The 14,529-nt window shown below is 40.1% G+C and overlaps 1 protein-coding gene across 3 annotated transcripts in view; it reads right to left on the bottom strand.

The window, feature by feature from the left end:
* Nucleotides 1–804: 804 nt before the first annotated feature.
* The window catches only part of MPPE1 (metallophosphoesterase 1), a 33,380-nt gene continuing 19,655 nt past the window's right edge, over nt 805–14,529 (bottom strand). For 2 of the 3 annotated variants that reach the window (XM_051773740.1, XM_051773722.1), the window contains exons 2-10: nt 11,216–11,594; nt 10,737–10,845; nt 9,287–9,390; nt 8,666–8,746; nt 6,739–6,847; nt 5,788–5,859; nt 5,552–5,674; nt 4,609–4,749; nt 805–3,177 (exon numbers count right to left, since the gene is read on the bottom strand). In XM_051773740.1, coding sequence (XP_051629700.1) covers nt 2,995–3,177; nt 4,609–4,749; nt 5,552–5,674; nt 5,788–5,859; nt 6,739–6,847; nt 8,666–8,746; nt 9,287–9,390; nt 10,737–10,845; nt 11,216–11,490 — 1,197 coding nt within the window. In that variant the 5' untranslated portion in view covers nt 11,491–11,594 and the 3' untranslated portion in view covers nt 805–2,994. Of the gene's footprint in view, nt 3,178–4,608; nt 4,750–5,551; nt 5,675–5,787; nt 5,860–6,738; nt 6,848–8,665; nt 8,747–9,286; nt 9,391–10,736; nt 10,846–11,215; nt 11,595–12,930; nt 13,099–13,944; nt 14,349–14,529 lie in introns of those variants that run through there. The other variant, XM_051773731.1, reaches the window with a different exon arrangement.

The following is a 14,529-nucleotide window of genomic DNA, read 5'->3' as shown; positions in this document are numbered from 1 at the left end:
GGTGAAAAAAAGATTAATGCACTTTGTATCAGGTTATTAAATACTGTTGAGGAAGTAGACACACAATGTAGCAGCACCACAATATTTATTACTCTGTCACAGTTTTTAGCATTTCTGAGTTGCAGGTCAACTGATAAAGTGACCTCCTCTTTTAAGCCGTTACTGGCACAGGAAGTAGAGTAGATAATGAGAGGAACAGTGAAGACAAAGCAATTTTTCTGGGGTTTTGGAGCTAAGTGTCTCTGCACACCTCAGGCATTTGAATTACAGCTACTTTTCAGCCTGTTGCATCTAGGCAGAAAATTTACCACCCTCACTTATGTTATTTGTGCTGTCCACAAATGATCCTTTTAGTTCCGATCATTCTTGGACAACAGTCCTCTCCCTATATATATTTTTTTGTTTTATTGCTGGTTTATTATATTGTACAGACTGTAAAATGTAATATTATTTTGTACAACTTTATTGAAGAAAAATACTTGTAGAAGATCTTTGTGCCTTGATTATGGCTGTACCTGTAAAATGAGCTAAGATGTAAGTATGTTTTTGATTGCGCTGTACAGCTTGATGTCAACCTTACCTTCAGCAGTGACTGGAGGTAAGAACTTTATCTGTAGAGTTTAGGGGTTTTTTTCTGGTTTATATAAAAATGCTCTTTAGTATAAAAATTATAAATTATGCAAATTAACCACTTACCTTTCCAAGTAAGGTATTACAGTCACCGGATGTTGCAGCAAACATGCCTTTCTCTTTTGAAGTCTCAGCTTTAAAACATTGGAATTCATTCAAGTGTCCAAATTGCAACCTGGTGTTGTTTTAATGGGAACCAAGGATTTAGTTTTCTTTTTTTTTTTTTTTTTTTTTGTCCTTTATATTTAGAAAATATGTTTGGTAATTCTTTGGTCATTCATAGAACTTCACAATTGCACAGACCGATTGTGAATGTGTAAAGCACCATTATATAGAGCTCTTCAATCTTTGTACCAACAGCAGCTTTCATTGTGCAAGTAAATATCAAGAAAGAGATAAGAAAAAAAAAAGGTGTATAAACCCTTGTGTCTGGCCTAAGAGAATTACAAGATGACATTTTTATTTCTCTTTTAATAAAGAGACACATTAGAAAATTGTTTTATTTTAAATATTGTAGAATCAAAATGTGTGAATATTTCTCAAACTTGAATAATTTATGCAAATGACATTCTCAAAACAAGTTGTGGTACAGTACAATATATAAAAAGCAAGAATTGCTGTAGCAATAAGGCATGTCCTTTTTAGTAACTATAACACTGCTTTATATTTTATACATAGGTGTTTTATGTCTGTGACTATATACTTTTCCTGTGTCCAAGATAACCTGTACAAATGTCTAAAATTACAGTTGCAATAACAGAAACCTAGAGAAATGTTAGACTACATTACTTTATAGAGTGTTTTACCACACTTTGGACCATTCCCCCCACTCCATTTTAAATTTAGGGAGAGATTAAGAGCTAACACAGTCCCCACACTGGCATAAAAATCAGTAGGTTTTATTAACTTTTTACTGTAAGTATCATTATTAGTTATAAACCCCAATCAGACCTCTTTTTAAATTCAGACTACAGACCAGTTGAGAACTTGTTTCTAGTTAAATATAAAACAGTCCCATTTTAGATACTATAATATGACCATTTCTTTTCCCAGAAATGTGTTATGTTCAATTTAGTTATATTTCCCAAAAAGTGAAAGGCTGGGTGGAATAAGCTAATAGTAAACAAAATTCCCAAAATTCTCTCACTTCTTTCCCATGCCAAAGAAAGTAATAGAGCGAATAACAAAAGATAGTCTTTTTTTTTTAAACTATCCCCAGCACAGAAGTTCAGGTTAGAGCTCCCAGCCTCTGCAGGAACATCAGCAGGAAAACTAGTTCTGGTGTGAAATAGTCCCTCTGTTTTTTTCCAGGGCAGGTGGGGAGCAGCAGTAGGTTTGTCCACCTTCCCTCACAGAGTGAAGATGCTGAGCTCAGATTTTATCTTCTTCGTGCTGACCCCCAGGCTGGGGCCTCTGGCACAGCTGGTGGCCTCGGCCTCTGGTGCAGTTCAACATGTGACATTACAACAAAGTCAACAGGACTTGGCACCCTGCAGGAATCTAAAATAACATGCACTCCTATCCCTATCTGTCCGTAGACTGAGGGCCAAGGCATAGGATGATGTTACTGCAGCTGTATTTGACCTCCCTTCTTGCAGGAGATCAGAAACTGGAGGGCCTCTCACCACACATCTCTGGGATGCAATAGGGCCCTCTTTTTTTTAAGCTCATCATAGCACATCTCTTTGAAAATAGCAGCTTGAGGTGTCACCCTAATTTTTTTTAAGCAGGTTTTAAGTGTGTATCAGCAAACTGGATCCACGAGCTTCTTCCCTTTGTTGTCTGGTAGACGATAACTGCAAATTACAGTCAGCTAACAATTTACTGTGTCAAGAACCAGAAGATCTCTTGTCCCAAACCACAGTCCCCTTACAAATGACACCCTAAAAAGGTTATGGAAATCAGCATCTCTCAGTGCTGATGCATCTAGTTTCTGCCTGACCCTAGAACACAAGCATGACATTAGAAGGGCCATGCAGCAATAAAACAGAGAAACGTTTCCAGTTTGCAGGATTCAGCCTCCACCAGGGTAAGACACTAGTGCAGACAAGTGATGAGGCTATAGGATTTACATAATGTACAGTTACACTTTTAATATACATATTTGATACAAAAATTATAGCAGGAAAAGGACTCATTTGATTGTCGAATACAGTATTTTTGTACAGCATGAAACGTTCATTTCAGTTAATTATTTATCCTGTAGTAGTCATATCAGCTGTATAGGACTTCTATGGTATGTATAAATGCAACCTGCCTTCAGACTAGCAATCAAATTAGGTCATTTGCTGGCATGAATATAGTCTGATGTTTGACTGTTCTCAGCTTTGGTATTTCAGTGACTGAATGCAGATGTCTGGCTCTTCATACTGCTTTATGCTTACTGATTAAACGCTGAGCAAAATAAAACGGTGGAGTGAGAAGCTGAACATGAGCTAGTATCAGGATCACAAACAGAGCACCTGCTGCACAGTATATAGTAAAGACTCTGCTCTCATATGGAAGGAAGCATTTTTGGAGGGAGAAGTCAGTTGGTGTTATGCTGCCCTGGAAAAGAAATGAAGACTGTCACTTTGCTGTGTTACAGTGGGTTCTAAATCAGGAGTAAACACCACGGCTGTCAGATCTCCAATTTCTAAATCCTATGTTGGGTGGCAAGGGTTGGGGCCAGTTTCCTAGTACCAGTGCCTTCTCCAGGGGGCTGAAGAGTCCATACCTTGCGGTGCTGGGCACTAACTGGAATATTCACCAGGCCAACACGAGCCCAGAGGCCAATCTTCCCATCTAGAGTAAATAGAGAGCTGGGCTCCTCATCTGATTTGCCTTCAAGAGAAGCCTAACTTTAGCTGCTGTAAATCCACCTGGAAGGAGCCTTTCCAAGCTAAAGTTAGGTTTTGTGAATGTGCCCCTTCCTCCTCCAGAACCCTCCTCCTACCCAGTACGTGCTGCAAAAAAACACGTTGGCTAATCCAAATTATAAACATGAACTTCAACAACAAAGAACTTAATTGGGTTTTGGCTTGACTTTGCAGTTCAAATTAAAGTTTACAATGGACCGAGGCTGAGGAGTTAAAACAGTAGTGAAGATGATGCAACTTTAATTAGCCAACCTCTCGTTTTGCAGTGAAGATGCACTGTCTGGTATGTGCAGAGAATGTGTGTAGTTTGAAGGCAGCTACTCTCAGGAATATGGAATAAACAGAACTACTTTCAACAACAAATATTAACAGTTGCATAAAATGAATTTAGAAGTTTGGGGTTATCTGTGTATTAAGCAGCCTAAACTCAACACCAGTAAAAAAATACATAAAAGATTCCCCCCTCAAGTCACAGACTACTCTGTAAACAGATAGTAGGTTTTGCTTCTTACTCCAAGTTTTTAGGAGTTCTGTTTTGTTTTTGAACTTGGGAACTAATTGATTTACCTCTAAGGATATACTGAGCACTGGAACTGCCTGCACAAGCATAACCAACACACTGTATAAAATGTGAATTGGCAATGAGGAGGCAGATTGTGGGCACGTCACAAACGCTGTCACTGCGTGAAGCGGTTAATGCACAAGTCTGAAAACCATCATCACCCTGCAAAAGAGTCTGAGGTGGATACAGTCTTGTTTTTCATAGTTGGTAAATCAACCACGTCAAACTAGTCTTTCTACTGTTCAGTGCACAATACTGATTATTTTTACAAGTCAGTAGTTTACAATGCACCCTCTTTATAAGAAAATGTTAGATGCTTGTACCCATATACTAATTAGGTCTTCAACAGCATTGCTTTGTACCACACAGAACATGTGGCTCCCACAGATGTACTTTATAAAGTGGATGCAGTGTACTGAGTGGGTTGGGTGGGTAGGCAATTTTTTTTTTTTATTTTTTCGTTTTTACAGGTAGAATCAGTTTTAAAATATAGCTGACTGCCATGTTGATTTATTTATGAAAGTTATCTGACAAAAATAAAAAAAAATTAAAACTTACCATGATGAAACTAGGATTGTTTCTATTCCTCCAACTGAATGACGGGACGCTGACTTCTGGAATTTTCCCTGCATGCAGCACTTCACAAGCACTATGTGTGTGTCCACTGAGAATCAAACGGGGGTGAAACCACCAGATCAGCTAGAACGCAAAATGATAAAGCACAAAACTTAAGTCACAGCTAAAAAAAAATGTAACTTAAAACCCCCTTTTTTTTTCTTCAAACAGAGTGAATTTATGGCAATTCTAATATTCTTACCAAGTGTTTTATGCAAAGTTATGTTTTCCAGTAAGAAATGTGTTGGTATTGCAATATTAATCACACCCATTTGGCCCTGATCCCAAGTTAACTGGGCTGTTATTTTTTTTGCCATACAGATCAGAAGAACAAAGGCAACATCTTGTTGCTATCACAAGTAGAAAAACTTTGGGTTTAGTAAAGCAGTGCTATTTTCTTGTCTAAGGAAGAATTTTGTACTGACAGTCTTGAATGAAGACATTTATGCAGAAGGAAAAAACTACTGACCATTAGGTTTTTAGCGAATGCCTTATCTTTACATTTTCTTGCACTTACTAATTCAGCAAAAACAATGCTTTCAAGGTATTGGAAAACTGTGGCTTTCTACCAGCTTTGTCAGCAATTCTGTACAGTACAGAAAGTACGAAATTGTAAAGTGGAGGTATCAGCACTGCAAGAGACTTGAGAGTGTTGGGACTTATGACCTATGCCTGGAAAACCCAGCAGGATCAAGGTCATGATCGCAACGATTCTCAGAGGAGCCGCTCTAACAAGCAGCCTCTCATAGAGCTCATTAGAGCAGGAGCAGGTGTGGTCAGTTTGTCCCAGCTAACAGCCTTACCACAAGTTTTTAATCTATTTATAGCTACACTTGTGTTCCCCTCTCACCTACCCACCAATACTCAAGTTCCCAATAAGTCAAACCTTTTGTGATGCCTCTTGAGACAGTACATCATACTTTTCTTTAAAGGGGGTGTTCTTCTCCTCTGGAGGAGCAGAATCTTCTCCACTGCATTCAGCATCACTTTTCCGATAGAGAGGGTAGTGCTGGGAGTAATTAAAAGAAAGGACCAGTTGTTAATGATCCAGCCTTTCTGGAAGAGTAATAAATACACAAAAACCCCATGTCAACATGTTGCCTCCCTCCACCTCTAACATACCTGTAAAAGAATGGGTTCTGAAGCTGGAAGTTCTTCCACATCACTGCATCTTTTGTTGGAATGATTTGGTTTCTGTGAATAAAATGAATCCATAGAAGGGGTGAAGGTAAATTAAGCAATAACTAGGTTTTGAGGGGTTGGAGGGGGGTGGTTGTTGGCCTTTTTTTTTTTTTTTTAAGGGAAAGCAGTTTCAGCTAAGAGCACAGTGTTTAAGCACTATCCACTGTATGAACTTCTGAGAGCCTCTGCTGTGGAGTGATGCAATTCCCTGTTCTGTATATGCTGTAAATAGAGCTGCACTCTTTCTGAACGCAGAAAGCAACAGCAGGATCTCACTGCACAAAGGCAAAAGACTTTGGGGGCAGCCCGAGAGAGATAGTCTGCCAATTTTTCCACTGGGACCTCGTTTCCTGACTGACTGCCAGCCCCATCAGTCATGCTGCCCACTGTGCGTCCAGTAGGCCTATGAGAAGGTGAAGAGGAATGAAATACAAGAAGCAATTGGATTTGATGAAAAAATAATACAATTAAAACATTACTAGGCTATCAAGACAGGACTGCAATAGAATCAGGAAACTAAAATAACAGGCTAGTTTGAAGGCTATAAAACAGAATAATATGCATAAACATAAATGCAGGATTATGTATTTTAAATCAAAGGGAGAGTTACAGAACTTCTGCCTTTTTTTGGAACAGAGGAAATGACACCCTCTGTTGGCAACCCTGACAAGGAAATTAACACAGTGCAAAGCAACACAGTTAAGTAAAAATGGTAAGAGAGAAATGAGGAGAAAGCTTTGCTAACAAGTTTCAATATGAATTGGAAACATCTTTTTCAGGAGAGTCTTGGTTAGCCTGATTATTGCTACAGTATCAGTATTCTCACTGTGGTAACTATGTAGCAGCAATATCCCATTGCTGGCTGTAATCAGATCCTTAATAAACTCTCACCTGCAGGGAGCAATTCAGTTTGTGAGAAAGTGCCACAAGCTTTGCCTCTGAGGTACTGCAGACAGCACAGCCATCACCGTCCATGGCTACACTGTTCACCAGGACAAAGCTGGAAAAGACCAGGGGGTGGATGAAGAGAGGTGAGGAGGGCAGGAAAGCATTTATTGCTCATGCACACATGCTGGATAAACTTTATTTTATAAAATGCAAGTGTTTGAAAGTTGGACACAGCTCAACAAAACCGCAGAATGTAACAGCTTCTGAAATCTCATGCTAAAAATCCTCTTCTGAGTATCTGCACTGTAGACATTTCTCTGTCTGGTAGACTGCTTTATAACCAGTTCTTAATTAGGTGGCACAATATACCTTATGCTTCATGTTTACACATCAAGATATTTTCATATTTTAACGGATATTCAAGTGGTATTCTCGTGGAATGTTAGAAGTTCGTCACTAAGCTGAATTCTAAGGGAAAGGAGAACTCGCTTTTCTCCCCACACACACTTTAGACCTCAGACAGAGAATTTTAGACATTCAGTTTCTTCAGAGCAACTGAAAAGCAAAACAACACTGCATTTGGCTGGCTACCCTGAAAAAACGTGGTTTCGCACTTTGCAGTCTCTAGCACAGAAAACAGGATTGTATTTGTAATAGAAGGTTTCCCTGTAGATTTCAAATCACCTTTGAACTTCTGCCACAAGATTCGTACCCATTTAGTCACACATTCAGGATCTGAGATATATTCCAGTTCAATTCAGTATGTTTTACAGACACAAATGAGCTGAATGCCTTCACTTAAGAGATACTACTCAATACAAAAAAAGCCAGTTATTCTCTGTTAGCAAATTAAGCTTTTATACCACAAATTTGTTGTAAAATAGTTTATCTCAGAACTTTTCATTAATAGTGCAGCTCATTTCAGTTAATGAACGTGACACCAGACATACAGTCTGTAACTACACGCACTGCTCTGTTTCATCAAAGGGGAAGTGGAGATGTTCCTTAATAATTATTTTTACAACAGCTGAAATACATATCTAGAGCACCCCACATCTGCATGATAAACTACAGCTTTACAGAGAGCATGCATGAAGCTCATAGATCTTCCTAAAATAGACACAACCATTTCTAGACCTGTTGAGAATATTTTTCACATTTGCTTAATTAAGGAACTGCAAGTTTTGAATCTCACATTTACAAGAGCGATTACAACCATATGACATGTGCCAAATGCAGACTGGCAGTGGGTCTTCCCTTCGTATATCTGAGCTTTAAAGACAAACACGTTTCCACAAACTCACTCTTGGCTTCCCTCATCGAATTCCTGCATGGTATCTGAAGGTAACAGGGCACACAGCAGACGACTGCAGCCACGGACACACATCTGTGAGAACAAACTCTGAAACTAGCTCTACTCCAAGCCAAAAGCAGCTTGTGCGTTATTACTCCACCCTGTGGAAAACCGTGGAAAAGCAACTGCTATGTTCCCAAATTCCTCAAACGAGTTAAGTTCTGCAGAGTAAAGAAGTTATTAAAATTAATGAAACTTTTAATTTGTAAACACAGAGGAGGTTGGTTTGTGTTTCTTTATGAATCCTTTTATGTTTACAGCCATGGTTCATTACCAGCTGAAAGGAAGTATAAAGGCAAACCAAAGAAATGGATTCTGGCTCCACAGTACTTTTCCATTTAAAAGGAAATTGTTACAATTTACCCATCTCAAAGTACAGTTTCCACTGTATATCAAACTACAGGTTTGTACAAAGTGTTTTGGGTTTAACATATCATAAGGTAGATGATTAAAAAGGCTCTAAGCTAAGCATCCCCATACTATTTCATTAAAAATTCCACTTCTGGTTTTCATCACTGGTCTGCTAGCTCACTAATCACTGCTCTAAACATCGAAAAAAAATTTAAATATACTCACTTTATTCCTTTCCGAGTTATTAGCTTTCCTGAAGTCAAGTTGAAAACCTTTTCAAATCGATTTACCTTGTAAGTAGTCATTCTGTGTCACAGAGCAAAAATACAACTGAGGTAAGAAATTGGCATTGGAACTCATCTGACACAGTTGCTTTACAGGTTGTTGGTCATTCATTCGTCTTGCTGCTCCATTATCCAGCTCACACATTCATTCAAACTCACAGGGATGCTCTGACACCCCTCATGTCCTCTTTCCCAGTCTCATCAGGGCAAGCACAGCAGAACAAGGCCACTCACACTCTTCTATGCCGAGATAACAGGAAAGGAAATAGCTCCCACTAAACAGTTTTCTGACAAGGAGACCCAACACAAGGATTCCAAGCCAGCACAGAAAGATCAGCTCTGAACAACTTCTCATATGGTCACAGAAGTATAAAAGTAGCCTGAAACCTGTTTTGTGCACAAGTGGATGTCTTTTAAGGTCTTACCCTAAACTGCAATCCTTTCTGATTACATAATGATCAAAAACTTTCCATATAACCACAGAACAGGTCGCTCAGACACAAAAACGGTTACTGACATTCATTCTTGGCACTTGGGTACTCCTTTCACTGACAAGACTTACTCATAATGAAATCCAATGTCATGATTCCCAACGATGACCACTAGCTCAGTAGAAACTGGATACTTGAACATTTTCCGAAATCTCCTGACATCATCTGCCCATGCCTGCATATAAAAAACAAAAGGAGAAATTAATGCTGTTCCACAGTATCAAAGGGGACCACTAGTATTGCAGTGGGTTTGCACAGCAAGGTTTTGTTACTGGGTGGCTACAGGGGTGGCTTCTCTGGGAAGCTGTCAGAAGCTCCCCCTGTGTCTGACAGAGTCGATGCCAGCCGGCTCCAGGATGGAGCTGCCAGTGGCCAAGGCTGAGCCCATCAGCAACAATGGCAACACCTCTGGGATAACAGTAAGGAAGGCAGAAAAAAACCTGTGCAATTGCAGCCAGAGAGGAGTGAGAGTATGTGAACAACAGCCCTGCAGGCACCAAGGTCACTGAAGAAGGAGGGGGAGGAAGTGCTCCAGGCACCGGAGCTGAGATTCCCCTATGGTGCAGCCCACGGTGAAGCAGCCTGGCCTCCTGCAGCCCATGGAGGTCCACAGAGGAGCAGAGATCCACCTGCAGCCCACGGAGGACCGCAGGCTGGAGCAGGTGGATGCCTGAGGAGGCTGTAACCCCATGGGAAGCCCATGCTGGAGCAGGGTCCTGGCAAAATCTGTGGTGAGAGGACCTAACGCTGGAGCAGGTTTGCTGGCAGGACTTGTGACCCTGCAGGGGACCCACACTGGAGCAGTCTGCTCTTGAATAACTGCAGCCTGTGAAAGGGGCTCACATTGGAGAAGTTGGTGGACTGTCTCCCATGGGAGAGACACCACACTGAACAGGGGAAGAGTGTGAGGAGTCCTCCTGAGGAGGAAGGAGTAGCAGAGACAACATGTGATGAACTGACTGCAACCCCCATTCTCCATCCTCCTGCACTGCTGGGTGCATGAGGTAGAGAACTGAGAAGAAGGAAGGGATGGAGGGAAGGTGTTTTAAGATTTGGAATTATTTTCTCAGTACCCTACTCTGATTTGACTGGCAATAAATTAAATTATTTTTCCCCAGGTCTCTTTTGCCTGTGAGGGTAGTTGTTGAGTGATCTCTCCCCATCCTTACCTCGACCCATACATCTTTCTTGTATTTTCTCTCCCCTGTTCAGCTGAGGAGGGGAGTGATAGAGCAGCTTTGGTGGGCACCTGGCATCCAGCCAGGGTCAGCCCATCACAACTATGTAATACAGAAGCACACACTGAGATGTTAACATTTTGTAAGTTTTATATGAGGGGCAAAATTGTCAAGATACTACCAAAAATGAACTCATATCTAAAAGACTAGAAACTTCTACCAACAACAGGACAACTGTAGCAAAAAAAACCAAAGCCTTGCATACCTAGTCTGCTTTCTTCTGTCATCCATTTCCTTCAAGAAATCCTCATTTTTTGAAATAAGAGAGCTGATGATGTCATACCTGAGGTGAGCTCCATTTGCCTTCATCAAAGATATCTCCCAGAATAAAAACAATATCTGGCTGCAGTAACCATAAGGCAGTTTGGAAAGATCTCTCCATCTGCCATTCCCTGAAAGGAAAATACAGAGCCAGTCATCACTGCCTAACCTCTGGATCCTCAACTCTGAATACACAGACACAGCCTGGCAACGGAAAAGGGAAAATTACTTCCACACACTGAAATATGACAATATAATACGAAATTCAAATTAAATACTTAGAAATCAGCTTTAAGTACAGTAGGTGCATCTTACCTGGTGGGTAATTCTACCACAATACAAACAGGACCAACACATGCAAGAAGTAATACCAGCTTGTTTATTTTTTTCATTACAATTCCATTAAACAGCAATTAATTAGAACAGTGAATTACTATCTCATTAGCTACTATTAAAAATACTAAAACTAGGATAGAGGTTATTAAAAAAATTAATAATTACCTTCTGAGTTTATCAAACCAATGTCCTTTGATTTCACCAAGTAAGTGAGTATCAGCTAAAATCATGGCCTTTAGGACTGAAGCTGAAGTCTCTTTTTCACCCATGGGAGCTCCACCTTTCACTTCTGGCCATCGGCATTGAAAAATCACCACATAATAAATTAAAAATTCACAAAATATGAACACTGAGGTGACAAAGCCCACAAGTTTCAGCAGAAAACAGAGCCTCTTCTTCAGAGGAAGATTCTTCACAGTAGTCGAGCTATAACTCAGCATTGCAGCACCAGCATAAGACTCAATGGCTCAGTTCTCCTCTCTTGGACAAAAATAGCTAGGAGTAGTCAAAGGATCACGTTGGGTGTTTTGTCAGTACAAAATCCCTGGGGAGAAAATACAAAATAAAATATTCATTAAGTCAGCGTTCCCTGTGGAAAACTACCATGCAAGGCCTACAGTGTTAGTTCTTGTCACCCTGAACGATTTGGGAATGTGTAATTGACCTAAATAGCAAAGTTGGTCTTCTCCTTCTGGTACACAGACAGCCATGCCACTGGGCACAGAACTGCACTCTCTCCTACCAGGACCAAGGAAACCAGTTTAAAGCCAGCCAGGATCTTGGTGCATGATGCCTTTTTTTAGAACTATACAGTGAAAACACTGTGAGTAGGGGTCAAAGATAGGTAACAACAGAGCTTAGCTTAACAGCAGCAGCAAAAACAACAACAAAAAAATCCATACAGAATCATTTAGGTTCAAAAGAATTCTAAAACTGAGCCCAACCCTTAACTCAGCACTGTCAGCACTAAACCATGTCCTTAGGTGCCACATCCACACATCCTTTAAATACCTCCAGAGATGGTGACTCAATCACTTCCCTGGGCAGCCTGTTCCAATACTGGACAACTCTTTCAGTGAAGAAATTTTTCCTGATGTCAAATCTAAACGTCCCCTAACCAGACATGAGGCTGTTTCCTCTTGTCCTATCACTTATTATTTGGTAGAAGAGACCAACATCTACCTGGCTACAACTTCCTTTCAGGTAGTTATAGAGGGCAATAAGGTCTCCCCTCAGCCTCCTTCTCTCCACCCTAAACAGCTCCTGGAGGGCACCTTCTGGCACAAGTACATAACATGACTACACCAAATTAATTCCATTAGCACTTCTAATATGTCTTGTTGTTACAATCTCCAACAATAAAAAAGCAATTTAGCATCCCAGAACAAGTTTACAGGAGCTTTTCAGGAACACAGGCACAGATACATGGCTATCTCACTAACAGTGCTTTGTTTCTAACAAGAGGAAAACAAGAAAAAACCTAAGCCTCAGAAACAGAAACTGCACTACAGCTATAGAGAAACGTGTGTAAATGAACCTAAATTGGTAAGGTAACTGTATTTACTGCTTTCTTGCACCTTGCATAGCTTGTAACCCAAGCAGGTAACTTTTGAAACTACAGTATTTTTTTTCTGCCCTGTTAAAGGCTAATCCAAAACAAATGCCTTCACTCCAATAAGCCACAATTGTAACAGGGCTTATTGATTGTTTCACTTGTCTACAAGCATTTAAAAGGAACTCATTATTCCTCGTGTAAGGAGGAAATGCCCCCTTTCACCGGTCTCTTTCTTCTACAGTCCTTGACATAAACACACTTTTCCAGTGGAAGTGCCTACAATAAACAAGTGTCCCACCTGAGAGAACAGAGACACAACCCTTACTTCCAGTAAAATCACTCGGCTTCCACGTGCAGCCTCTCGGGTCTCACTCTGAAGAGCACTGCGTGTCTGAAAGCCTCACTCTTTAAAGGTAAACTGTGGCACAGTTACAGTAAAAGGGACTCCAGGAGAACTATAAAGATGTTACTTCACATGCCCATGGACGAAATTCTAGAGAAAACCACAAAATCTTGTCACCCACCCAAGAATGGGATTGCAATTTTGCTTTCTCCAATAGAAAAATCCTAACATAGTACTAATATACAGGATGTTAGCAATTACTGGACTCAGTACTCAGTGATTAGCAGCCCATGTCCATTTGAATTGACTAAATCCGATTAAAACTGTGAATATTCAGTGCCTTTGACTCTTAAGACCTGAAGTGTTAGGCACATTAGGACAAAATTACAGAGCCACACAAAATTGGATCTTTCTAAAATTCTGGCCTCAGCTGTATATAGAATACAGAATAAAGTTAAATTGCTTAACTGTCCCATGCACTTGCCCGTTTGATTTATGTCTCATGGAAACTGAAAACTGACATAGGATTATTACATTATTTTTCCAACCAAAACCTCTGTTTGATAATAGCCACTTATTTTCAAACACAAGCTTTCCATATCAGCACTATTCGAGTACTTATTCGAGACAAAAAAATCATTAGACTGCATCATGAAATATTTCTAATATGCATTATCTAACATTAGCATGACTAATACTTAATTGCATGCAATTCAGTTCTATCTAAACTTGATTTAGCTGGAGAAAGCCACCGGCCAGACGTCACAATTCCACAATACAGTGGAACTACACATAAAGCCTGATTAACTTGTTTAACATTCATCTCATCTGCACTTTAACTAGCAATCAAAAAGACCTTGTTTGTACATCTCACACCAAGGCAAGATTAAAGCAGAAGTATCTGTTACCCGACACAGCAACAAGGACAAAAGACAGGTAAATTCTTAACTAAACACACAAATTTATATGGCTTTATCCTGCACAAACTGCACCTACCCCAGAATTTGGAAGTAGACTTTGGTAGTCCTAGACAGTTTCCTCTTCCAACAAAAACAGTACTAATCTGAACAGAAATTGTCAGTAAGTTGTTTAACTTGCATTAAGCATGTCCAAAAGAAAAAAAAAATCACATCTTCAAGAGCAAAATGATCCCATCAAATGCAAGGAAAAAACCCCCTGCAATTAGTAGAAAATAAAAATATCTTCAAGGTAAAACTGCATTTTCAAAAGTCACAAGCAGCAACTGCCACAATCAAAGCCACAGAGCCAGTTATTTCCACATATGCTCCCTCTCCCATCATTTCTGCTGGTAATCGTTACTATTCTGGGAGTTGTGCCACACATGTGGAAGATGCCAGAGGTCTCCCATCTGCACCCTACATTTCCAGCATTCCTGATAGTGAAAGAAAAAATAGAAAGGGAAATTTAAAAAAAAAAAAATTCACAAAGTCAGCGATGCAGAACAAGCTGAAAGGCAACTGCTACTACAGGTTGAGAGAAATCCTGCCCACCTCGCTCTGCCACCTGCCAGCCCAGGAATGTGGCTGGATGGCTCCACGCATCCCAGGGAATGTGGGAAAC

This window comes from Manacus candei, unplaced genomic scaffold (genome assembly GCF_025592945.1).
Source record: "Manacus candei isolate 608988 ecotype Guabito, Panama unplaced genomic scaffold, ASM2559294v1 h1tg000008l, whole genome shotgun sequence".
Lineage (NCBI taxonomy): Eukaryota > Metazoa > Chordata > Aves > Passeriformes > Pipridae > Manacus > Manacus candei.
Note: the sequence above shows the minus strand (reverse complement) of the source record. Positions and strands in the feature narration are given on the sequence as shown.